The 25,549-nt window shown below is 41.9% G+C and overlaps 1 protein-coding gene across 10 annotated transcripts in view; it reads left to right on the top strand.

Annotated features, from left to right (window-relative positions):
* The window catches only part of KIAA0753 (KIAA0753 ortholog), a 55,640-nt gene that overhangs the window by 13,371 nt on the left and 16,720 nt on the right, over positions 1-25,549 (top strand). For 6 of the 10 annotated variants that reach the window (XR_014821515.1, XM_084985479.1, XM_084985478.1 and 3 more), the window contains 10 exons: positions 958-1,020; positions 1,763-1,978; positions 3,787-3,997; positions 14,119-14,354; positions 15,666-15,832; positions 17,623-17,742; positions 18,766-18,855; positions 19,298-19,387; positions 21,219-21,297; positions 22,589-22,672. Coding sequence is in view for 7 of the 10 variants with exons in the window: in XM_084985479.1 (XP_084841605.1) it covers positions 958-1,020; positions 1,763-1,978; positions 3,787-3,997; positions 14,119-14,354; positions 15,666-15,832; positions 17,623-17,742; positions 18,766-18,855; positions 19,298-19,387; positions 21,219-21,297; positions 22,589-22,672 (1,356 nt within the window). In the remaining 3 variants the exon portion in view is untranslated. Of the gene's footprint in view, positions 1-791; positions 922-957; positions 1,021-1,762; positions 1,979-3,786; positions 3,998-14,118; positions 14,355-15,665; positions 15,833-17,605; positions 17,743-18,765; positions 18,856-19,297; positions 19,388-21,218; positions 21,298-22,588; positions 22,673-25,549 lie in introns of those variants that run through there. The other 4 variants (XR_014821517.1, XR_014821516.1, XM_084985482.1 and 1 more) reach the window with 3 other exon arrangements.

Genomic DNA, 25,549 nt, shown 5'->3' on the forward strand with positions numbered 1-25,549 from the left:
AGTAGATAGTTAATAGTTTGTCTTTAAGAATAAAGAATGTGTTAAGTGTCTTTCAGAACACATTTAGTGGCTGGTAAACAGATATTTACATTCTTTACATTGTGGGTATATACATATATATGTTTTTAATATTATACATAAACACACACAAATATATGTGTGTGTGTGTGTGTGTGTGTGTATATATATATATATATATATATTGCTTTTTGGGGCTGTACCTACAGCATATGGAGGTTCCCAGGCTAGGGGTCCAATTGGAGCTATAGCAGCCGGCCTACACCACAACCACAGCAACATCAGATCCCTAACCCACTGAGCGAGGCCAGGGAACAAACCCTCAACTTCATAGTTCCTAGTTGGGTTCTTCAACCACTGAGCCATGACGGGAACTCTGTGGGTAGATTTTTTAAAAAATGTTTGTTTGAACTTTAATGCCTTACTCATTAGTAAGCCTTGAACGTGTTTCTGAGTCACATGTTAGCCTTATTGCTGAGCCCAAAGCTAGACTCTTTCATTTAAAAAGTAATGCCTGAGTTAGATTTTGTTCTGTATTATTTTAGTCCTTACTCTGCACTGCTGCCTTAGAGATTGTACTTAAAAGGTTTCGTGGTGCTCTGTAATGTAGAGGGTGAAAGCTGAATTCTTGAGCATGACACTGAAAACTTCCTGGTCTGGCCCTCCTACCTTTCCAGAGTCACCTCCACCTCTGCTCTTTCATGTTAAATTCCTCTTACATTGGGGACCGAGGGATGAAGGTGAACCCTGGGCTCTAGTCACCATCTTGAATTGGAAACCAATAACTATTTTGAGGGTGCGTGAATGAACAGCCTGTCTCATTTTCAAGTGACTTGAATTAATAATGATTGTATTTGGGCAAGACAAGATGTATCCTCTTCTACAAAAAAGATCAATGGAAAGGTACGAAGTTTTCATTTTTCCCCCTTTACAAAACAGGTGAAAGAAATCCAGGAAGAATTGGATAAATTGAGTCCACATAAAATTAAACACACTAAGAAGGTATGATGCAATTTAATTATGATTAATACTTATTATTTATAAACTACTTTTCCAGTGTTTTGTTAGTATTATGTGTGGGTTCTCTGCACTAATGTTGCTTTCAGTGCTTGTAGAAACCTCTTAGGGAGTAAGTACCTTAAATATTCAGAGTTTGGGGTCACCTTCTAAGAAACTGAGCATAATAGGGAAAAGACTTTGCCTTTAGAAAACCTTTAAACCTGGAGTTCCCATCGTGGCGCAGTGGTTAACGAATCCAACTGGGAACCATGAGGTTGCGGGTTCGGTCCCTGCCCTTGCTCAGTGGGTTAACGATCTGGCATTGCCATGAGCTGTGGTGTAGGTTGCAGACGCAGCTCGGATCCCGCGTTGTTGTGGCTCTGGCATAGGCCAGTGGCTACAGCTCGGATTCGACCCCTAGCCTGGGAACCTCCATATGCCATGGGAGCGGCCCAAAGAAATAGCAAAAAGACCAAAAAAAGAAAAAAAAGAAAACCTTTAAACTTTACGATTCTCTTTACTATGAAAAAGTTTTCATAGTAGAAATAGTTCTTTTTTTAATTTTTTATTACTCAAATGAATTTATCACATCTGTAGTTGTATAATGACCATAACAATCTGATTTCACAGGATAGAAATAGTTCTTATATAGAAAGAAGATTGGCTGTAAATGTTCTTGAGGGTTGGGTTACTTGTTTAGAAGTTCTGAATATTGAAATAACTCTCATATCTCATTTATTGCCAGTCCTGGGCAGTGTCCAGGCTGGCAGCTGCCCATCGAGGAGCCATTCGGGCCTTACAGATGTTTGTTACTCAGTTTACCGACCGAGGGGAGCACCCACTTCCTGCTCGGTGCAGGGAGCTGGGCAGCCTCATTCGCCAGCTTTCACTCTGTTCTGCCAAGTTGGAGGCCGATTCTTCTGTTCCTGATGTGGTTATAGATATCCTGCAACAAATCGAGGTATGAACTTGACTCCAATTTTCATATAAAGTCAGTCCTTCCTCCTTCCCTCCCTCCCTCCATTCCTCCCTTTCCTTTCTTTTCTGTACCCACGGCATCTGGAAGTTCCCTGGCCAGGGATTGAATCCGAGCTGCAGCTGTGACCTACACTGCAGCTGCTGCATCACTGGATCCTTCAGCCACCACCCCAGGCCCAGGAATGAACCCACTCCTAACTGCATTGCTGTGATTTGCAATAGGTTTTATTACTACTATTTTTCAGATTAAAAAAAAAGTCAGAGACATGACATAATTCAAGAGCTGGGGACCAACTCGTGTCTCCCAAGTCCCTTGCCACTGTTATTTCCTGTGCACCACCCGTTCTCATTCACAAATAAAATGATGCCCTTTATGTTCCTGTGACGTAGTAGGTAAGCTGTGAGCTGCGGAGGAAGGGGTGCTGTGGTGGGGAGAATCCTGGACTCAGTGACAGGCCGGTTCTACCAGTAACCAGCCTTTGGTGATCCTTAAGGCCCCTTCTGCCTTTGCAGTTTCATTACCCAGCAAGTATGTTTGTGATTCGCATTGGTTACAGTCGGGTATGTTACTGTCAACTGGAGACCTTTAGATGGCATATCCAGGCACATAGTGCTTTATAAACTTATCTGTAAGAAACACTTGTTGGGGAGTTCCCGTCGTGGCGCAGTGGTTAACGAATCCGACTAGGAACCATGAGGTTGCGGGTTCGGTCCCTGCCCTTGCTCAGTGGGTTAATGATCCGGCGTTGCCGTGAGCTGTGGTGTAGGTTGCAGACGCGGCTCGGATCCTGCGTTGCTGTGGCTCTGGCGTAGGCCGGTGGCTACAGCTCCGATTCAACCCCTAGCCTGGGAACCTCCATATTCTGTGACAGTGGCCCAAGAAATAGCAACAACAACAACAACAACAACAACAACAACAACAACAACAAAAAAAAAAGAAACACTTGTTGGCCAGATGATTTCATTTACAGGACATATCTTGATAATCCTAGAAAGGATCTCTGGAGATAGAATCCCTTTCCCAGATTTTGAGCAAGAGTACCTTAACATGATATATTTTTTTAAGCATAATGTTTATCTCCTTTACATTTCAAAATATCCAGTAGTGCAAGAAATGTATTCTTTCTGGTCGATGTATACTACACTGTCTGACAGCTTATTGTTTTCCTATTGCCTTGTTGCCATTTAAGGTAAATGTCCCTGGCTATGTTCAGTTGTCCTTAGCATACACTGACCAGAGGGAGACTGGGCCTTGCATCCTGGTGATGAGCGAGTGGTACCTGTTAGAGGTCATGCCTCTCCTAGAAAGAGGAATGCACATCTCCCCCCTTGTGGTGGGTGAGTGACCAAAGCCACTGGACAGCCCTTTTCCTTTAGTTTATGAAAATGTATATTAAATATAGTCTGTGTGCCCACTTAAAAGACTGCATTTATGGGGTTTTCATTGAGATTTAAAATGCTTATATAGCATATAGGATTATATTCTGAAGACTGTAGTTGGTTTTTAAAATGGTGAGTCTTAATTTTAGAATTTGAATGCTTTTAAAAGTAGTCATATTCTTTTTTTTGCTGTTGGTTTTGGTGAGCTAAACATGTAAAAGAACAGCAGCATTCCTTTTATGAATTGGCTGTCCTAAATAACCAAGTTATAAAATTAAGTGACATTTCATTAACAATGAGAGATGAGCCATTTAATAACACATTTCTCTGGGGTCCCCATTTTCAGTTTAGTGATTGAAACTCCGACTTCTATGGAATAAACTAAGAGAATGATTGACTCTTTCATGACAGGCTTTGGAATCCCTCCTGGAAAAGAAACTGTCACCGAAAAAGGCGAAGCAATGTTTCAGTGAAATTCGGAGCAGGTTTCCCGTTGGTACCCAGAGGGCCTTAGACAGATGGCGAAGCACATCCCCAAAGAGTGAGAGGAGGCCCCTTGTAGCGAAGGAGGTATTTCTACAGGAAACAAGACGACCTCCAGTAGCAAAGAAGCTTCTTACTGGTATGTGTCCTAAAGCGTTTTTTGCAGGATACTTTATTCTTTGAAATTGTGTGGACTGTAACAGTTGCTACACTGGGGAAAAGGTTCAGATTTAAAACCTAGTCCACATCCTAGGTGCACTTGAACTAGGATCAGTGAACAGCAACCAAAGTGCTTCCTTAGGATGGAGGCAGGAGTATTTTTCCACAGAGGAGGGTGGATAAAGTAAAATTCCTTTTTCCTGCATCATAGTGGGCTAACCAAAGTAAATTCTTGCAGAGTTGCAAGTTAGAACCCAACTTTTTTTTAAAAAGTTTTTTTTGTTTACCTTTTAATAATATGTATATATATATATATATATGTGTTTGTGTGTATATATGTATATCTTTATACGCATATATACACACACATTTGATTGATATCTATGTATTTTTTATATAGGTAATAAATACTTATTACTCCAATAAGTGGAATCGCAAATTTCTGTGGTGTGCACACTTAAACAGATACTGTCCACTTGCCCTTGAAAATTATCATTGACCAGCAGTGACCATCAGTATATATTTCCCCATGTCCTTGCCAAGTACTTTATATAATGAAATAAAAAAAAATTTCGGTCTCTTGTTGGAAAATTGTATCTTAACCGTTTTATATTGCATTTCCCTGATTCCTGGTGGGAAGATTATTCTTTCGTGTGTTCCTTAGCTGTATTTACTCCCTCGGCTGTGATTTATCTGTTCGTATCCTTTGCCATCTCCCTACTGGGTTCTATCTTTTGCTGATGGATGTTTAGAAGTTCTTTATATATTTTGGATCTTAATTCTTTTCTGGTTTACATATGTTGCAAATATTTTCTTTTAGACACTTAATTTTGAATTTTGTTTATGGTATCTTTTCTGGCACGGAAGATTGTAATTTTGTAGGCAAAATCATCATTCTTTCCAACATATTTTAATATTTTATGAGGCAATTCTTCCCTCTTTGTTCTCCTTTTCAAAATTTTGCTGATGATAATTGCTTATCTTCAGAGGAATTTAGAATGAGCTTGTCAAGTTCCATAAAAGATGCTGCTGGAAGATTCATTGGTATTACATTGAGTTCAGAAATTAATTAGGGGAGAAATGACATCTTTACAATATGAAATAATCAATTTATTCATACCCCTTTACTATCCTTTTAGTTGAATTTTATAATTTTCTACTTAAAGGAATTCCCAACATAGGAATTCCAAAATTCTTGCCATGTTTTTTTCCGGTTTTTGTATTTTATCATTTTTATTGCTGTTGTGAATGGGATCTCTTTTTTAAATTACATTTTGAAATTGGTTATTGCTACTTATATGGGAGCTGTTGGATTTGTACATTGCTCTTATATCTGACACCTTGCTGAAATCTTTGTTATGGGACTATATTTCATTGGTTCTGAGGTATGCATTTGACTGTTTCTGAAATTAGGATGCATTCTTAAATTGACGATATCTTAAAATTATAATATTTAAAAATTTCCTATTGACAACATAAAATAATATATCTTATACCTGATATTTCACATTTAACAAAATAAGAGATTATATTCATTTTTATGTATTTTTCCAGATAAACAAGCTCACCTATAAATAAGTTGTTTTGCCTCTCTTTGCAATTTTTATACCTTTCTTTTTATCTCTTTCTGCTTTACTGAATGGATTTTAATTCAGGATAATATTGAATAATAGCTGTAATTGTAGACAACTCCCTCTGTACACACACCCCCTTTCCCAATTTAAAGGGAATACTTTTTTATAGATGATGCTGACTATGGATTTTTGGCAAATCTGCATGTGAAGTTAAAGAAATTTTCTTCTGTTTCTGTTTTGCTAAGAGATTTTCTTTTCCTCCTTTTTTTCCTCTTAAACTGACATATACATTGACAGCGTTTTGAAATAGCTTTAAGATTTTAATATTGAATTTTTAATGTACCACTTATATTTGAGTGTGGACAAATCTAGTAAAGTAGTTTTCCTTTTTTTTTTTTTTTTTTTTTTTTGTCTTTTTGCCATTTCTTGGGCCACTGTCACAGAATATGGAGTTTCCCAGGCTAGGGGTCTAATCAGAGCTGTAGCTGCCAGCCTACGCCAGAGCCACAGCAACGCGGGATCCGAGCCGCGTCTGCAACCTACACCACAGCTCACGGCAACGCCGGATCGTTAACCCACTGAGCAAGGCCAGGGATCAAACCAGCAACCTCATGGTTCCTAGTCGGATTCGTTAACCACTGCGCCATGATGGGAACTCCAGTTTTCCTTTTTTTGATTGAAGTGGAATGTATAGACCAAAAGAGTGCAAAATACAGATTTACAGCTCAGTTATCAGCAAACATTTGTGTCTGACCATCAGCCAAGTCAAGAAATGGAACATTGCAAGCACTTAGAAATCCCTCTCTGCTCTCCTCTTCCAACTCTGTCCCCTCTCATTCCCTCTGTTAACTATCATTCTGATTTTTAAATATTCTCCTTTGATTTTGCCTGATTTGGTACTTTATAAAGACAGAATCACACAATAGGTATTTTCTTGTGACTGACTTCTTCCACTTAACATTTTGTGAGATTCATCTGTTCTGTTTGTGTAGCTGGGATTTGTTTGTGTTCATTGCTGTATTCAGTTGTTTGAATATATGGCCATTCATTTATCTATTCTGTGTTTGTTTTTGTAAGTGTCTCTTGTGTGTGTGTTTCTGTTGGATTTATGACCAGGAGTATAATTGTTAGGTCATCAGAGTGCATATTTGTTCAATTGTAATAAAGGTTTTTTTGGGCAAGTTCCCATCACGGCTCAGTGGTAACAAATCCGATTAGTATCCTTGAGGATGTGGGTTTGATCCCTGACCTCGCTCTGTGGGTTAAGGATCTGGCATTGCTGTGAGCTGTGTTGCAGGTCACCGACAGGGCTTGGATCCCATGTCGCTGTGGCTGTGGCCACAGCTCTGATTTGACCCCTAGCCTGGGAACTTCCATATGCTGCAGATGCAGCCCTAAAAAGCTAAAAAAAAAAAAAAAAAAAGGACTTTTTTCAAAGTAGTTTTATCCTTTTATATTCCAATAAATCATATATGAGGACAGTTGCTACACATCCTTGCCAACACTTGTTATTAAGTTTAAAAATTTTAGCCACCTGGTTGATGTGTAAGGCTGTCATTGTGGATTTAGTTAACATCTTCTGGGTGATTAGTGGCAAGCACTTTTTCATGTATTTATTGACTGTTTACAGGTTGTCTTTTGTGAAGTGTCACTTCTGGTCTCCGGTCTGCTCCTCCCTCCCACCCCTTCACTTTCTTGGTTTATGTTCCTTTTTTCCTTTCTCTCTCTCTCTCGCTTTTCTTTTCTTTTTTAAAATTGATATGTAGTTCTTTGTAGGATCACTCTGTTTATGGACCCTTTCTCAGTCACCTGTAAGTATCCTTTTCGACATAAGATGTGACTTTTAAATGTTGCCGTGGTCTCTTTCGATGGATAGAATTCTTAATTTCACTGTAACCCAGTGAGGTAGTCTCTTCCTTTATAGGTGTTTTTGTATTGTTTTGTTTTGTTTTTGTACCCTAATTGAGAAACGTTTCCCTTTGCCAAAGTTAAGATATTTTCCTATGTTATTTCCTAGAAAACTTTCGTTTTCTTCCAGATGGAGATCCACTCTTTGTTAAAATTTTTCTTTTTTTCCCACAGTGGTGTACAGTGCCACTTTTGTCATGAATTAAGTGTCCACATGTGTGTGAGTCAGTTTCTGGGTCCTCTGTTCTCCACTGAACTAATTGGTGGTTCTTATGCTAGTGTACGCTGTCATATGTAATTATTCCAAAGCTTGAGATCTAGTAAAACAGCTTTTGCCGTCTGTCCTTCTTCCAGACTATCTCAGCTAATCTTGACCCTTGGTATTTCCATAGAAATTTTAGGATCAGAATTTATTGATTTTTCCCCAATTCCCCCACTGCGAACAACAACAAACAACCTTTTGGAATTTTGGTGAGGAATTGGTATCTTGATAGTATTGAATTTCCCAATCTACAAGCAGGGTATATCCCTTCATTCATTTAGGTTGTCTTTAAATACACTCAGTAATTTGTGTGTGTGTGGTTTTGTTCATCTTTAATTAGATTTATTCTTTGGTATTGCTATTTTCAGTACTCTTATAAATGATGCCTTTTTAAAACTTTAATTTCTAGTGTATATTTGGGTATATGTATTGGTCTTGTATCTAGCAACCTTGCCACGCTAATTTATTTCTAATAATTTATCTGTAGATTATTTGTGTTTTGTAATGGATATAGTCATGTCATCTGTGAATATAATCATTGGTTTGTTTCCTCCTTTCCAATCTTTATTCCTTTTGTTTTCTTTTTCTTCTATAGTTTTCTGGTTTTATTTACTTGATCTATAGATGACTGATATAAAGGTATGTTAAAGTTTCTTGTGATACTTGAGACATCTAAAATTTCTCACTGTGTTTCTTTTCATTTTTGTCCTGTACAATTTGAAGTTGTGCTGTTAGATGCGTAAAAGTTCCTGACTGGTAAATCTTTTTTGGTGGATTTTATGTATTATTATTATTAAATAACTCTTTTTAATGTCATTTACTTTGGATTCTGTTTTGTTTGATACTAATATTGCTTCATCTACCTAATTTGTTTGGCATTTATCTAGAATAACGTGTTCCACCCCTTTATGTGCAGTCTTTCTTTGCTGTTTTATTTTAAGAATGTCTCTTGTAAATAGTTGATTGTTGGTGTTTTTAACTCTGCTGTAGAGTTTCATATGTAACCTATTGAGATTAATAACGCATTTGAACTTCATTCTACCTTACTTTATGTTTTCCATTTGCCGCTTTTTTCTCTGTTGTAACTTACCAAGTTGTTCTTGTATCATTTTATTTCCTCTACTGATCTGGAAGTTGTAGATCAGTCTGGTTGTCATTGATTTATTTCTCAACCTGCCGCTAATCCTGTGGAAGCTCTGTAACTTAATGCACTGCCCTTATCATGAATGTCACGAAACCTGGCTTCCCCAGTTACTGTTAGAGATTTACTCGCTGTGGTGTGGCATTCTCACCCCTTCATGGGTAGGCAGGGAGAGCTAATAGAGCCCCTTCTTTTTTTTTTTTTTTTTTTTTGTCTTTTTGCTATTTCTTTGGGCCGCTCCCATAGCATATGGATGTTCCCAGGCTAGGGGTCGAATCGGAGCTGTAGCCACCAGCCTACGCCAAAGTCACAGCAACTCAGGATCCGAGCCATGTCTGCAACCTACACCACAGCTCACGGCAACGCCGGATCGTTAACCCACTGAGCAAGGGCAGGGACCGAACCCGCAATCTCATGGTTCCTAGTTGGATTCGTTAACCACTGCGCTACGACGGGAACTCCTAGAGCCCCTTCTTTCCAAGCGAAAGGCTGCCCTTTGCCAGCCTTTTCCTCAGGACAGGTATGACGTCTCTCTGCCGTCACATCCTCTGCGGTAGCCCGGGGGCTGGCATGGTTGGGCACGTCAGTGAGAGACTCTGGGAGGAAGTGTGATAAACCAAGAAAAGGCTTCTGAGCAGGAAATCACAGCCACTTGAGTTCTGGGTGTTGGGGACTCAGTCGTGTTACTCTGGAGAAAAAGTGGAGAACTTTCCAGGCCTGCACACAGAGATGTGTTTCCTAAATGAGCTAAAAGATGAGGGGTGCCCATAACTGAGTAGCCAAAGATGCGGAAGCAGCTTCAGAGAGAGAAGCTGGGAAGTGTGCTAATCTGAAACTCATTGTGGGCACCGGCGCGGGAAAGCAGGAAAACGGACCACCTGGGAAGGCAGGGACCCGGAAGACCTGGCTGTGGTCCCACCTCTGCCAAGTTTGTGATCCTGGCTTGATGACGTAGTCTCTCTGAACCTGTACTTTTTCATCTGTGAATGGGGGTGTCACAGGCAGATTATCTTTATTGTGCTTCACAGACACTGCGGTTTTTCCAGATTGAAGGTTTGTGGTAACCCGTGTGTTAGCATTTTTTAGCGATAAAGTATTTTTTAATTAAGGTATGTGCATTTTTTTTTTCTTTCTGTTGCCATACCTGTGGCATATGGAAGTTTCCAGGCCAGGGATTGAATCAGAGCTGCACGTGGGCCCTACACCACAACCACAGCAACCCTGGGACCAAACCATATCTGCAACCTAAGCTGCAGCTTGCAGCAACACCAGATCCTTAACACACTGACCGAGGCCAGGGGTCAAACCCACATCCTCCCAGAGACAATGTTGGGTCCTTGACCCACTGAGTCACAAGCGGAACTCCTGTATGTGGTTTTTTAAGACGTAATGCTGTTGCTCACTTAATAGATTACGTATTGTGTAGTGTAAACATAACTTTTATGTGCACTGGGAAACCAAAAAAATTTGTGTCCCTCCCTTTATTGTGACGTTTGCTTTATTGTGGTAGCCTGGAACCGACCTGCAGTGTCTCTCAGGTACGTCTGTGCTCCTAATCCTGCGTGACTGACTTAATTGTTGTAAGTAAAAAATTAGATAATTCTTAGGAATTAGCTGAAGTGAGCAAGCTTCAGTTATCTGGACAAATGTGTTTATCTGAACAGCCCCGTGATTCCTGACAGGGCAGAATGAATGGCCTCAGCCCTGGACTGAGAGTCAGAAGGTGTGACTCTGCTGCTTGTTCTCCTTGTGACCTTGAGTAAAACACTCACCTGTCATTTCCTCATCCGAAAAATTGCAGTCATCTTTGCCCCTCCTGCTGTGTGTGTCATGCTGAGTCCCAAATGTGAATGTGAATTACGTTAGAAACTGAAAATGGGCTGTTGTATGAAAGGGGAGAAGGTTGGAAACTGGAAATGGGTACAGATGTAAGAGGTGATGGTACAGTCAGTGTGATTATCATCATTGAAACTGAGGTGTGATTATAGTTACAGCCACTTGGCAAGTTTAATGCGGTTGCTCATGGGGAAGGATGTGGTAGCCCTCCTATTTTTATTTATTTTATTTGTATTCTTGTCTTTATGATCTGGATTTCAGAAGGTTGCAGTTTCTGTTTTAGAGCTCGCTGTACTTAAGTCCTCCATTCTGACTTCCTCAGGTCTCCTCTTCCTCACCCCAACCCCGAAAAGTCATAGGGAGCCATTTGGGTTTCACCCCTCTTTGCCCTTATCAGTTGGGACACATGCGTGAGTCTGATTTGATCTTGTGATTTATGTAATGGTTTGCTGGCGCATTTCTTTAGCAGCTTCTGAAATGGTCTTGCCATGGTTGATTGCATTAAGTGTAACTTGTCAGATGTAAGGATGATGGTTCCTCCCCACTAGCAGTAGGGCCCTCGAACTCAGCTGCCCCTGGAACTTCTGCTGCATTTGCATGTTGATTTATGCAAATCATAACCAAAAAGGCATCAGGATCTAGAGGTCAGTTGCCTTGCCGTATGTAAACTTGGGGGTTAATAAATAGATTATAGACTGAGGATTTAGTCTAAACATTCTTTTCTTCCAATTTATTTATTCTTTCCTTCCTTGCTGTGTAACTACCATGGCTTTGGAAAGTATCAGATTAAAAACATGATGCAAGGGGAATCCAGCCCCTGGCCTGTTGCTGTTAAAGTAGTCTAAATAAATGTAGTTTTCCTTTTATAATGAACTATTTTTTTTTGTCTTTTTTTTTTTTTTTTTTTGCCATTTCTAGGGCCATACTCGCAGCATATGGAGGTTCCCAGGCTAGAGGTCCAATTGGAGCTGTATCTGCTGGCCTACACCACAGCCACAGCAACACGGGATCTGAGCTGCATCTGCAACCTATACCGCAGGTCATGGCAACACCAGCTCTCCAATCCACTGAGCGAGGCCAGGGATCAAACTGCAACCTCATGGTTCCTAGTCGGATTCGTTAACCACTGAGCCACGATGAGAACTCCCTATAATGAACTATGTAAAACGTGTAGAAAAAGAATGAAAGTAGTTATGTGTCTGCATATCCATTACCCAGATTATACAAATTTTAGTATTTTTGCTTTGTTTGCTTCAGAATTTTTTTTAGAAACATGACAGCTACAAGCTGAAGTCACTTTTTTACTTCTCTCCCCATTCTACTCCCCTCCCCCAGCAGAGGTTACTGTTGTTATTAAGATATAGACCTGCCCTGTTTTTATGCTTATGCTGCTTATGTATCTATCCTTAAACAATGTAAGATATTATTTCATATGCTCTGCATTTCACATTCATGAGATCTTATAGATGGATTAATCTGCTGTTCGCTTCCCCCTCCTTTGGGTTTGTAAGACTTGTTCATATTGATACATTAATTCTAATTTATGAATTTAACTGCTGTATAGGTTTCCCTTGTATGAATGTACCATAGTTTGTTCTCAGATCTTAGAGATGGACATTTGGGTTGTTTCCACTTTTGGAATGTCTGTGCTCGTGTCTTCCCGGGTGCACGTGTAGGTTCCTCTAGGCTCGGAGTGAAACTCTTGGATGGAACTGTGGGCAAATCTTCAAGGAGCTGGGCCTGTTTACTCCTGCACCAGTAGCTCAGATTGTTTTTCTCCATCCTTGTTTATACTTAGTATTGTCACATTAAAAATTTCCCCCTAATCTCATGGGTGTGAAATGGTACCTCATAGTTTTAATTTAGATTTTTCTGACTACTAGTGATACCTTTTCATCTCCTACAGATTCGTAGGCGTTCTTTATATAGTCCAGAAATTAAGCCTATGTTAATTATATGTATTACAAAGATCTTGTCTGTGACTTGATGGTGTTTTTTTGTCAAAAGAAAGTTGTAGTTTAGTGTAATTAAATATGTTCATAATTACATTCAACTTGAAGAAAGCCTTTTCTGTCCTGATATCATAATCATATTCTCCTCTGTTTTCTGCTAAAAGCTTTACAGTTTTCCTTTCACATTTAGGTCTTCATTCCGTTTAGAATTTAAGTGTTCAGTGTGAAGCAAGGATCCTGTTTTTTTTTGTTACCTATGGATACTAATGATTTCAGCACTATTTATTGAACAATCCAGTTCATGCTCACTGATTTGTCATGCTGCCTTTGTCACAGCCAGACTGCCTCATTGGTTTCTGCCTGTTCCTGCCTCACTCCCACACTGCCTTAATTATTTCAGCTTTATCATGAACACTTTATCTCTGGGAGAATGACTCCCACCCCCGCCCTACTCCTCACTTTGTTGCTGTTCTTCGGAATTATTTGGGCTGTCTTGGGAGTTTACCCTTCCTAAGAGTTTTAGAATCAGCCTGTTTAGATCCACACACAAAAAAAATTGGGATTTTAGTTGAATATGCATTTGAAATTATAGATCACTTTGGAGAGAATTGATATCTTAACAGCATTTTTTTCATTCATGAAAATGGTCAATTCAGATTTTCTTTCATGTCCTTTAAAAATACCTTTGAATTTTTTTGGAAAAGTCTTGTACATCTTTCATTAGATTTCTTCCTAAGTGCCTTATGACCAATGTTAATGGGATATTTTTCTTTTACATTTTCTCTAATTAGTTTTTTTGATATATGGGAATGATATTAATTTTTGTCTGTTCTTCTTTTATCCAAAAAACCTTGCTGAACCCCCTTCTCAGTTGTAATTTCTTATCCGTAGATTCTCTTGAATTTTTTTCTTTGTAGAGAACGTCTCATCTTTAAAGAGAGATGGTTTTATTTTCTTTCCCATTGCAGACTGAATGTCTTGTGTGGAATTTAGACTTTATTCTCTATCACACTGAAGGTTTTGAGAAGTGACATTTGAATTGTATAGGAAATAATGATGGTAGCCAGGAGAAGGTGGGATTAAAGATAAAGAAGGGATCTGTTAGAAGATGCTGTCACCATGGTCAGAGGATATTGCACACCCAACCTCGGGCTAGTGCAGAATGAAGGGGGGAGCAGCAATATTTTAGAATTAGGATCCGAGGGACTGGCTGAACAAGTTGATGCGGGAGGTGAGATCCAGGGAGTCAGCCATGGCAAGTAGGTTTCTGCTTGTAGAACTGCAGCAGGAGTCCTAGGATCGGGAGCAACTTTGGCAGCAAAACACCTCAATTTTTAACAGGGTATCGAGAGCTTATCTGTCTCTAGATAATCATTCTCACTTGATTTGAAAGGTTTGCCTGTGTGTCCTTCTGAAATCTCCTTGTAGATAAGCATCACCCCGATGATGTAGAGCTTCCGGTGACCCCGAGGTTGGAGAAGGAGCTTGATGTATTAGATGCGGAAATCCTTCCGGAAGAAGCCCCATCCATTCTAGACCCAAACACAAGCTTCAAAGAGGCACTAGCCCTGCCAAAAGCAAGAGCAGTGAAAAAGAAGCTTGTGACTGAGAACGTGCCACCATTTAGGAAGAAAGATACTCTGGCAGCGGCAAGACTACAACAAGTATGAAATCTCTCCTCTTTTTTTTTGGCCCATTTGTATTAACCTGACATCATCCAAGGTCACACAGACCAGTAAGCGGCGAAGCCAGGATTTGAGTGCCGGGGCTCTTGAGTCCAGCTACCTAACTAACATAAGCTGATTTAGCTTAGTTGCAGGTCGTTTTTATTTTTTAATTAAAAAATAGCAAGTTTTAATGTTGCTAGGACAAGGCATTCTCTCTTTTCTTGATTCGGTAAGAGCCTAGCTAATTTGATACCAAGGACTCGATTGGGCAGGCTATTTTATTTTATTTTTTATTAATTAATTAATTAATTTATTTATTTCTTTGTGTGTGTGTCTTTTGTCTTTTGAGGGCCACACCTGCAGCACATGGAGGTTCCCAGGCTAGGGTCTAATTGGAGCTGTTGCTGCCGGCCGACGCCAGAACCACAGCAACGCCAGATCCAAGCCATGTCTGCGACTCTACACCACAACTCACAGCAATGCCAGATCCTTAACCCACTGAGCGAGGCCAGGGATTGAACCCGCAACCTCATGGTTCCTAGTCAGATTCATTTCCGCTGCGCCACAACAGGAACTTCGGCAGGCTATTTTAAAATTCAGGGTTTTTTTCTGCTTCTGATTTGGAAATGTGAAATTTGAGGGGATTAAGATTTGGTTTCTGCTTAAGATAAATATTGATAAATAACAAGCACTGGATAGCATAAGGCATCTTAGGTCAGTACTTTTCCAATATGGCTTTAGGAGCCAGCGGGCTTGAAAGGACATTACGTGTTCAGCTTCTGTTTAAAATTTAAGCTAAGGCCCTACCAGTGGAGAATGGGCCACAAGACCACCTCCTAGTCTAGATACCTTTAATGTAGTCACTCACATTGATGACGCTGCCCAGAGGCTTCTGTAGCAGACCCACATACTGTCAGGTGATCCCACAAAAAGGATCCTGGCAGTTACTTTCCAGTTACAGATAGATTATGCATTAAGACCAAATCTTTAGTCTTTTCCGAACAAACTCTTAAGGGGGGCAGGGTCATGGGGACGTCAGGATTGGGCCTTGTGCCCCTGTGTGAGACAGCTTGTTCTCTGCAGCATTTGGCAGAGGTCATTCTGCTTAGCTGGCATGTGCCTTTCTGCTTTCATCCGAGCCGCGTCTGCAACCTACACCACAGCTCACGGCAACGCCGGATCATTAACCCACTGAGCAAGGGCAGGGACCGAACCCGCAACCTCATGGTTCCTAGTCGGATTCGTTAACCACTGCACCATGATGGGAACTCCCCGTTTGGCTTTCTAATTCATATTTATCTCTTACAGGGACTCCACAAAGCTGAAAAAAGTAGACCCACCCAATCTTACAGCAAAAGCAGATTGCAGCGGACAACGGTCTCATCCAGATTAAAGATGAACCAACAGCCTGTGAAAAACCACAGGGCTCCCTGGATACCTCCAAATCCCACATCCCCACCGGCCTCTCCTAAATGGTAGGTGAAAATTCCATTTGGAATGTGTTTTTATTTTTCCTCCACAGATCAAAGGTGACCTATTCCTTAGAGCAAATAAAGCAGCAGCCTTAGTTCCCATTAAGTAGAAAAGCTTATTTGGATGCATGATATATGAGACGTTTCTGCTAGAAGCCTGCTGGCTCCTTTCCCTCCCTGACTATGAACAGAGTGACCTGCCAAGGGTCACCCCAGCACCCTGGTGACATGTTCACCATGTGGTGGATGGATCAGGGGCTTCCTTTCACTTGTCTCTTCACTCAGTAGATTCCAGTTGCTTGAGGCCAGAAACTGTGCCTTCCTTAAATCTGAATGTACAGTGCCTGATGCTTAGTAAATCTTTGCTGAGTAAATAAATATTTAAAAGTAATCCTAATTCCAAGTCAAGAGACTATGAATTATAAAATCTCATAGGTGAGTGTCAAATGCCCTGACCACAGGGGACAGTTAGGCTGATGTTACAGCCTTGTCACCTTGCTCATAGCAGGTGGAGAATGAGGGCCTGCAAGTCCATGGGACCAGGGAGAAGGCATTGTCCTACGGGGGCAGCCAGTCCGGGTAGGAGGAAGTAGTCTTTGGGGAATTGACTAAAAGTAAAGGGGAGCTTGTGTGCCATGGGACAGGGTTCTCAAAAGCACAGAGGAAAGGACCAGGAGGTCGGACAGTAAAAGGAAAGCAGCAGAAAGCAGTAATGTGAAGAGGAGAACGAGCGAGAAGATAGGTGACTTGAAGTGTCCAGCTTTCCAGAGGCGACCAGGAGACAGGGTGATAAGCCTGGTGGGATGGAGTTCCCAGAGGACTCTGAATGGTTCTGAACGGATGGTTGTGCTTATCCATCAACTCCCGCTTTAAAGTTGAGGACAGTGTCTAGAGAATCTAACGTCTTCCTTACATAGCAGCGCTGGGCCCTAAAATCAGCTTTTTTTTTTTTTTTTGGCTTTTTGCCTTTTTGCCTTTTCTAGGGCTGCACCTGCGGCATATGGAGGTTCCCAGGCTAGGGGTCTAATTGGAGCTGTAGCTGCCAAGCCTACACCAGAGCCATAGCAATGCGGGATCCAAGCTGAGTCTGCAACCTACACCACAGTTCACGGCAACGCTGGATCCTTAACCCACTGAGTGAGGTCAGGGATCGAATCTGCAACCTCGTGGTTCTTCGTCGGATTTGTTAACCACTGAGCCACAGTGGGAACTCCTAAAATCAGCTCTTCTCCTCTCATAATGTAGCACTTTTTTTGCTTTATTTCTCTGTTCTCAATTCTGTACTTTTTTATATATGTGCTAGTATAGAGATATGAATTCAGCTGGTAAGCTCATAAAAACAGCAGTCGGGTAGAGTTTATATTGCAGATCAAATATGGACTGTTTTCTAGAATGTACATGTGGTGGGGTGGGAGGAGGCTTCTGGGTTCAAAGTGCTGTATGAGGTCTGGTAAAGGCACAAAGTTGCTATGTTATCTGGGATAGAATTAGTGACCCAAATCTATATATTATAGCAGAGTTGTGTTGACGTTCACCCATTATTCTGTAATTGACAATTGTTTTTTTCACTTAAAATAGTGACTGGTTTTATGAGGCAAAAGAGGACGTCTCTCCTTTGACACTGAGGCTGAAGTGTGGAGGACCTCACTGCTTTGCGTTCAGCTTCCAGTGTGGGGCCCTGTCTCGCAGATCACCATTAATTTAATGCTCTTCTCTTCTCTGAGCTGGCATTCTGGTGACTCATAGGATGTGAAGTGAATGATTACAAAGGTATAGCTTTCCATTTTTTGCAGTGCTGCCTGGCTAAAGGTGAAATCTAGCCCCACAGATGCCACAAAAGAACAGTCTCTCCAGCCAGAAGATGCTCCAGAGGAAAGCCAGCTGAGAGGTGCTATCGCGCATGAAGCAGCGAGGTTCGTGCTGGTGTTTGTCAAATCTTTGAAAAGTAAAGGGCCCCTTTCACTGGATTCTAAAGTGAATTCTTTTCTTTCCTGTGTTATAAAGTTGGTTATTTAAAATGGAAATTACCGTCAACTTATGCAGCTTAGACAGTGAATCCCTCTTTTATTCTTTATTTAATTCATTCAAAATGGATGTACATGTCTGTTATCTAGCAGTTGCTTGTTTTGTATACGGAACAGTTGTGAGCCGTACGGCGACCTTTGGGTGGGGGGTGGGCAGAAAAGATACAACTCCAGCCCCTGCTTATTTACAGTCAGTGGGGAGGACATGCCACCAAGTATAATTTAAGGTGGAACCTGGTGTGTCCCCCGAGACCTGAAGGGGTAAGAGCTGAGAGAGTTCAGAAGGGGCACAGGATACCTCTGCATAGATTTAGGCTTCATGGAGGGAGGTGGAAAATCAATTAGGGCTTGAGGAGTGGGCTTTAAATAGGGGGTGATGAGGTGAGGCCGTTCCATGACAAGAGAGCAGTGAAAACGCTCTGCATTCATTTGGCTAGAGTTGTTCTAGGAGTTATGGGAAGGCCAGGGTGGAGGTGGCCCATTGACAGCTATTCACATATCCTAAGCTGAAAGCCTCAAGCCCTTCCAATGCAGTCAGGTTGCTCTGAGTTAGCTTTTTCTTTCTGTTTCGATTTGACTTCACTCTGCCTTTAGGGCCCTCCTGGGAGCCCATTGCTTTTTTGAGCTGGAAGATACAGCAGCAGCTTTGTCTTACAGCTAAGCAAGGAGTCATAATTGCCAAGATGGCTAGTTTTCTGGACAATATTCGTGGGTAGTTTTTTGTCGCTCTGCACACCACGTAGGAGTGTGCTTGCGGGTAAATGTCTTTATACATGGAACCAGCTTTACTGGTCCAGAGGCTGTGTTACCTCCTGAGTCTTTAATGGAGCCAAGATCAACACTCTGGGGGATCCTGACTCCTGGTGGGTTTCTATGGTAATGACACCCTGACTCTTTTGTGCTATCTGCTAGACTCGCTTGGCTTGATGTGGAAACTTCCAAGAGATTGAAGGCATTAGAAGAATTAAAAGATGAAGAAATGGACAGAATGCAAAAACAGAGGTAACATCTGGAAGAGAGAAAGACAAAGCAGGCCTATAATACATCACCTAGCTTTTTTTTTTTTTTTTCCGCTTCTTAGGGCTGCACCTTCAGCATATGGAGGTTCCTAGGCTAGGGTCATGGCAACGCTGGATCCTTAACCCACTGATCGAGGCCAGGGACTGAGCGAGGCCAGGGATTGAACCCATATCCTCATGGATACTAGTCGGATTTGTTTCCACTGAGCCACAACAGGAACTCCTACACCACCTAGCTGTTTTCATAATACACTGAGATTGTTCAGTGGTGTTGTCACACTTCTCGTGTTTATTGGCCGTCTCCTTGTCTGAAGTACTTTGAAGTCACTTAAGCAGCCAGCAGCGGAACCCAGACCGGAGCCCCAGGGAGGGAGTCCTGGCTGGTTTGAGAGGAGTTGGGGTGACTCTTTGGTACTATCCTCTAGGCTCGATTGGCTGGACGCTGAAACTTCCAAAAGAACAAAGGAATTGAATGAACTCAAAAGTGAAGAAGTAGATAGGCTTCACAAACTGAGGTATGTCTTTGCTTCTGAGGAAGACGTCCGTGAACGCTCGCCTGTTCTAGTTGGTCTCCATTGTTTCACCACCAACCCGGACCGTTTGGGCCTAACCTCTCTAAAGTGCCTGTTGCAATGTGTCTCTTCAAGTCTTTTGCCCATTATTATTATTTTTTTTTAATTGTTGATTTTTAGGAGTTTTAAAAAATACTTTCTGGACTTTAGACCCTTGTCAGAATATGTACAGCAAGTATTTTCCCCCAGTGCTATGGCTTGCCTGTGTATTCTCTTAATGGTATCTTTTGATGACTAGAAAGAAGATTTAATTTTTTTTTTTTGTCTTTTTGCCTTTTTCTAGGGCCGCTCCTGCAGCATATGGAGGTTCCCAGGCTAGGGGTCTAATCAGAGCTGTAGCTGCTGGCCTACACCACAGCCACAGCAATGTGGGATCGGAGCCGTGTCTGCTACCTACACTGCAGCTCACGGCAACACCAGATCCTTAACCCACCGAGCAAGGCCAGGGATCGAACCCACAACCTCGTGGTTCCTAGTCAGATTCGTTAACCACTGTGCAACGACGGGAACTTCAAGAAGATTTAAATTTTGATTAAGGTCAACTTACCAGTTTTTCCATTTTACAGTTAGTCTTTTTTTGTGAACTAAGTAATCATTGCCAGTGCTAAAGTCTCAAAGCTAGTCTCTGTTCTCTTCTAAATGCTTAACAGTTTTAGTTTTCTCAGTCTGTGGTCCATTTTGAATTAATTTCTCTTTATGAGATGCTGATCAAGATTCATTGTTTTCCTAACGGGTATCTGGCTCTTCTGGCTCCTCTGATGAAAGGATGCTGGACCTTGAGCTTTACCCTAGGGTCACCTGGGTGGACTGTTTGCTAGGGACCCTCCCAGGGGTCTTTAGGTCTTTCCTTTGGGATGGGTCAAACCACCCAGAGATCCCAGAGAAGAGTCTTACCTTCTGCCCGGAAAGTAAGGACCTAGGTGCTGGTGTCCTAGGAGCTGGGTTGGGCTGAAAGGCTGTGAGGCTTTCCACTCAGCATTCATCATGCATGCGCAAGTCCCTTCTTCTCAGTGGGGCACCTGTGGTCTCTGGTCCAGAGGCCCCTCCAGAGAATGAGCAGGCCGACTTCTCTCAGAGCTGGAGGGAGGCAGGGTCCAGATGTGGAAGGAGGGAGCGGGACCCAGGGATCTAACTTCTCGAACACCATGTGACCCTTGTCCTCTGTATTTAAGCCCCTCCTCCCAGCTCACCCCAGGCCTAGGTGTACCTGGCGCTGCAGTCCTGTGCCTCTTTGGGCAGCAGCACAAATTGTGTAGCTCTCAGGCTTTCCTGTTACCAGCCAGTTCAGCTTTCTCTGATCCCTAAGTTACTTACCACTTTTGTCCTTCTTTACAGCACCATTTTCCCCCCTTGATTTGTGAGTTTAAATCTAATTCTATTATTGTGGGGTTTCAGAGAGAATAAAATTAGTTTTATTCGTTCAGTCTTTTGCCCTCTTAAGTTGTTTAAAGCCCATTATTCTTTCAAAATGGGCTCAGAGCCTAATACACGTATTCAGATGTTATCTCAGCGCTTGTCCTCAGAGTAGGGTTCAGGACTAATGGTGTTGCATCACCTGGAGCGTGCTGGAAATGCAGAATCTCAGGCCCCCTCAAACCAGCCGAACCAGAATCTGCTTTTATCGTGATCCCCAGGGATTGTATGGCCATGAAAACGAGAGAGGCCCCGTGATGTGGGTAGTCATGGATTTCCCTGCACATGGGTGGTAAGTAAATGTGCATGAGAGGGTATTTTCTTGCTTTGGATTTTACTTTTCAATCTCATTTCCCAATAGTGTTTCTGCCACCCAGTTAGCGGACAAAGTGGAGAAGGCAGTCCTGGAGCGTTTGAAGCCTCTCTTGGTCAAGGCCCAGGTAATGAGTTCATCCCACGTGCTTGCCTTTTGGAAGTTCTCGAATAGGAGCTGCTCCAGAGGTCACGCTGACCCTTTGTGAGGCTGAGCAACTGTCCAGCAGTTGCCCTGTGCTCTGTGGTGTGGGCACAGAGGGGCAGGGAGCCCTTTTGGGCACCCACACCACTGATGTGTCTACCATTGCGGGTGAGGGGTAAAGGTGGGGGGAGACAGGGAGTGTGCCACTTTTGGGAAAGGTGAGATTTTTAGTTCGAGGAATGAGTTTCAATTGCAATTTCTGTTTTTTTTTTTTCTTTTTCTAGGGCCACACCCACGGCATGTGGAGGTTCCCAGGCTAGGGGTCGAATTGGTGCTATAGCCGCCGGCCTACACCAGGGCCATAGAAACTCAGGATCCGAGCTGTGTCTGTTACCTACACCACAGCTCACAGCAATGCCGGATCCTTAACCCACTGAGCAAGGCCAGGAATCAAACCCACAACCTCATGGTTCCTAGTCGGATTCATTAACCACTGAGCCACGACGGGAACTCCCAATTTCCATTCTTAATCAAATGGATCTCTCAGTGATGTTAGTGTTCTGTTCGTTGCTTCCACACTAATCCTGTGCTCGCTCACTTCAGTGATTTGGAATGATTAGCTCAATTTTTCCAGAGGAGAGAGATGTTAGAACAACTTCTGCGCACAAGCCAGTACTTTCTTTGAGATGATATTTAGGGCGTCACCAGTAGGTGTGCCATTCTCCTCTAAGCAGCGAGCTGGATTCTATGGCCAGATCTTATAGAGCTGCCCTGTAAATGGAAGCATTTGTTTGTGTGGCAAGACGAGGCCACAGATGAGGACTGTAATCTTATGTGGAGTGAACGACATTTTGGGTCCCTAAAGAGGCCACTGAACTTCTGTATCTCTTGGTCTTAGAAATGTTAGGTTATCGTTAGAGTCCATGGATATCTCAGGACTGTAGAACTGAGAGGGCTCTCGGAGGCCCCATTGTCTAACTCCTTATTTTATCATTGAGGAAACTGGAACAGAGAGGTTGAGTAATTGCCTAAAAACACACAGCTACTCCGACTATGTTTACAAAGTTGAAGGAAGAACAGGGGCAGAGAGCCAAGATCAACACATGGTATTTATTTTCATGAAGACAAAGTGCTTTGAATTGCCCCAAAAAGCCTAATATAGCCAAAGCTGATGAACAGTTCCACACAGAAGTTATTCTGGGAGCAGAATTCATTTGGACTAACATGGGTTGTAAATTTTCATAATTCATGAGTGTGCTTGTCTCTTTTAATAGAGAGTCAATTCTTCTCTGGAAGCAGATTCTCATTTGAAGAATCAGCCATCAGTAAACGCAGCGACAGCCCGGCCTGCCGAGGAGGTGCGTGTTGTGAGGGGCTGGCATTCAGGGCTGACGCTGGTATTATTGCACGATAATGTTTTCCGTTATAAGGAAAAGCGATAGGCAGATTACTCTGCAAACGCTAGACTGTCCTACTCCAGAGTGGAGGTTATTTTTCATATTTGGCATGTTAATTTTTGTGGCACGTGTTTAATGTTATGACTTAGATGAGCCTTGCAAACAGCTCACAGACATTTTTTGTCAGCAGCTTTTCTCTTTCTTCCTGATGACCGAATGCGGGTACACTGCGTGACCCTGAATGTTGACGGCCTGCAGCTGAAGAATGGCTGCCCTCATTTCCTCTCATTCAGCCTCCTTTTGCTCATTACTGGCCTAATTTCCTTTATACTAAGGGCCGTCAGTTTATTGTTAGGCAAGCATATTTGAGTGCCTAATAAGGACCAGTATCTGGCCTGGCAGAGAGAAAAGGTGGCCCGGGAAGAAAAGATAACATTTGAGAAAAGTGAAAACACAGCATGTGGTGCCCCCCCCACCGCCCCCTGCGCTTCCTCCAGAGGACTTGCGTTCAGCGTCAGCGGGAATGTTCCTGCCCCGCGTGGGCTTGGGGCTGTGGAGGGAGGCGCAGCCTGCATCCAGTGGATCTTGAGGAGCTGGAGAGAAGTTAGCCCTGTCCATGCTCAGAGCCAGTAACGGGCAGAGCAGGTGAGATTTCAGAGTCAGAAGGAAGTTGGAGTGAAGCTCCACCAGCCCAACAACCTCAGGAACAGGAAGAAAGTCGATTTTGAGAGTGTATACCTATTCTGACTATTAAACAATTGTTTGGCTTTGGCATATTTCCGTAATTTTTGCGATTGTAATTTTATTGTACCAGTGTTTTGTGACTGAATTTCATGTGAGATAAGGCCTCTGAGACTGGAAGCTGAAAGCCTACGTGTAGCTCTGCAGACCAGGCGTGCTATGGCTTAGTGTTTTACATAAGCATAGCCACCAAATGATGCTTTTTTCCCCTGGTCAGTTAATGCGATTAATGTCTAATCTAGGGAGGCAACTCCATATGGCATTTCAGTGTGAAAGAAAAATGAAGTGATAAATGCTGTCAGTGAAGTATATATGTTTGAATATTACTAGGAATGATCAGCCTTGTATATAAGAATCATTCTGTAGGCATTAATTGGTCTTTAATACAAATTATTGAAAAAGCAAAGTAGCTGTATCCCATATTTAGTATTTTGGGCTGCTGTTAAATATCAGCATCATTGCAAAGAGATTCCCAGGCAGTATCATCAAGAGTCAGTATTTGTAGAAGTTCCCTCATGGCCTCAGCAGATTAAAGATCCGGCATTTTCACTGCTATGGCTCTGGTTACAGCTATGGCACAGGTTTGATCCCTGGCCCAGGAACTTGAGCATGTCAGGGAACTTGAGCGGCCAAAAAAAGAGACAGTGTTTATAAATAACTGAATAAAAACGAACCCAGTGATGTTGGCATGATGAAGTAAAGAGAGTTATTTTGCTGTGTTAACAGCCGTGGGACCTTGAACACAAATTCTCAGAATTCTCACCTCTAAAATGGAGACATTTGCTGCTCTGTACAAGTAAAATACAGCTCTCAGTACATTTACTTACAGAGGAAATGATCTCTGATACCAGAAAAACGTTCTTAGAAGGCATATAGATTTCTCTTGCTGCTATTGTCATTAATTGAACTTGCATTTCAAATAATTTTTCCAAAGTATATGAGGTTTTTTTTAATTAAAAGTTATACATGCACAAGGCTAAAAATTCACAAAATTCAGAGAGTATAATATAAACACCTAAACCTCTCCCTCCTTCCCCCTGCATAAATGGAAACTGTACGCTCTTCTGTACCCAGCTTCTTTCTTTATAGTATATTTTGGTAGTCTTTCCATATCAGCACACTGGGGACCTTCCTTATCTTATAGTATTCTTGATATTCCAGTCTTTATTAAAAATGAAAAATATTATACATACAAATACACACACATCTTTCTTAACTAGACCTTTATTATTGGTTTGTCGAGTATTTTTGGTAATTGTATTGGTTATTAACTGACTTTTATTTCTTTAATTTTGATTAAGCTTGGGCATTTCTTCATATATTGACTGGGCATTGATATATTTTCTTCTGTGAACCTTTAAAAGGTTTTTAAAGTTACTATGGTAGACATCGTTCATTTGTCTAACTTTGTGCCACATTCTAAGTTTCTGACATGCAAGTGCTCATGTAATCCTTACAACTCGGAAATGTAAGATTATTATTTCCATGTTGCACACCAGAGAACTGAGGCCCAGAGAGGCTGAGTAAACTTGCCCACGCTTGCAGCCGTGTGTCAGTGGGCAGAACCAGGATTTAGTTCCAGAAATGTCTCATTCCAGAGCCTGAGAAGATCTTGTCCCCAGCAGACATTCTTTGTAAAAGCTTCTTTTGGAGCAGACTCTAGACACATATTACAATCAAAAGAAGTACATACAATGCATGTGAAAATGCCTTTCGCAAGCTCTAAATGCGAGTGTAAAGAACACAAGGTCAAGAAAGGCCAGTAAAGCTCTTCCAGGTTAAAGGTAGGAAGTTTCAAGCAAAGATAAGAATCGTGAACTTCGTGATGTCATGAACAGATGTTTCTACAAAGCCCTGAACAGAAAGAGAACACAGTAGATACACCCTCTGGAGTACATGACGTGCACATTGGACGTTCTAAGCGTAGCGCAAGGAAGGTATTTGCTTTACCGACTGGTAAAGCAGGTGGGAATGATAATTTCCATGGGCAATAGTGGTATATAACTTAATTGATGCTGTGTTTAAATAGCTGGTAGAAATTCTTGCTGTTTACCGACTTAGGGGAGGTTAGATTTAGCGTCGAGGTTCTGCCCGTTG

The sequence above is a fragment of the Sus scrofa genome, chromosome 12, assembly GCF_054392235.1.
Source record: "Sus scrofa isolate SSC_HxYL_T2T_F1_AM1 chromosome 12, Sscrofa_HxYL_maternal_Yorkshire_Landrace_v2.0, whole genome shotgun sequence".
Taxonomy (NCBI): Eukaryota; Metazoa; Chordata; class Mammalia; order Artiodactyla; family Suidae; genus Sus; species Sus scrofa.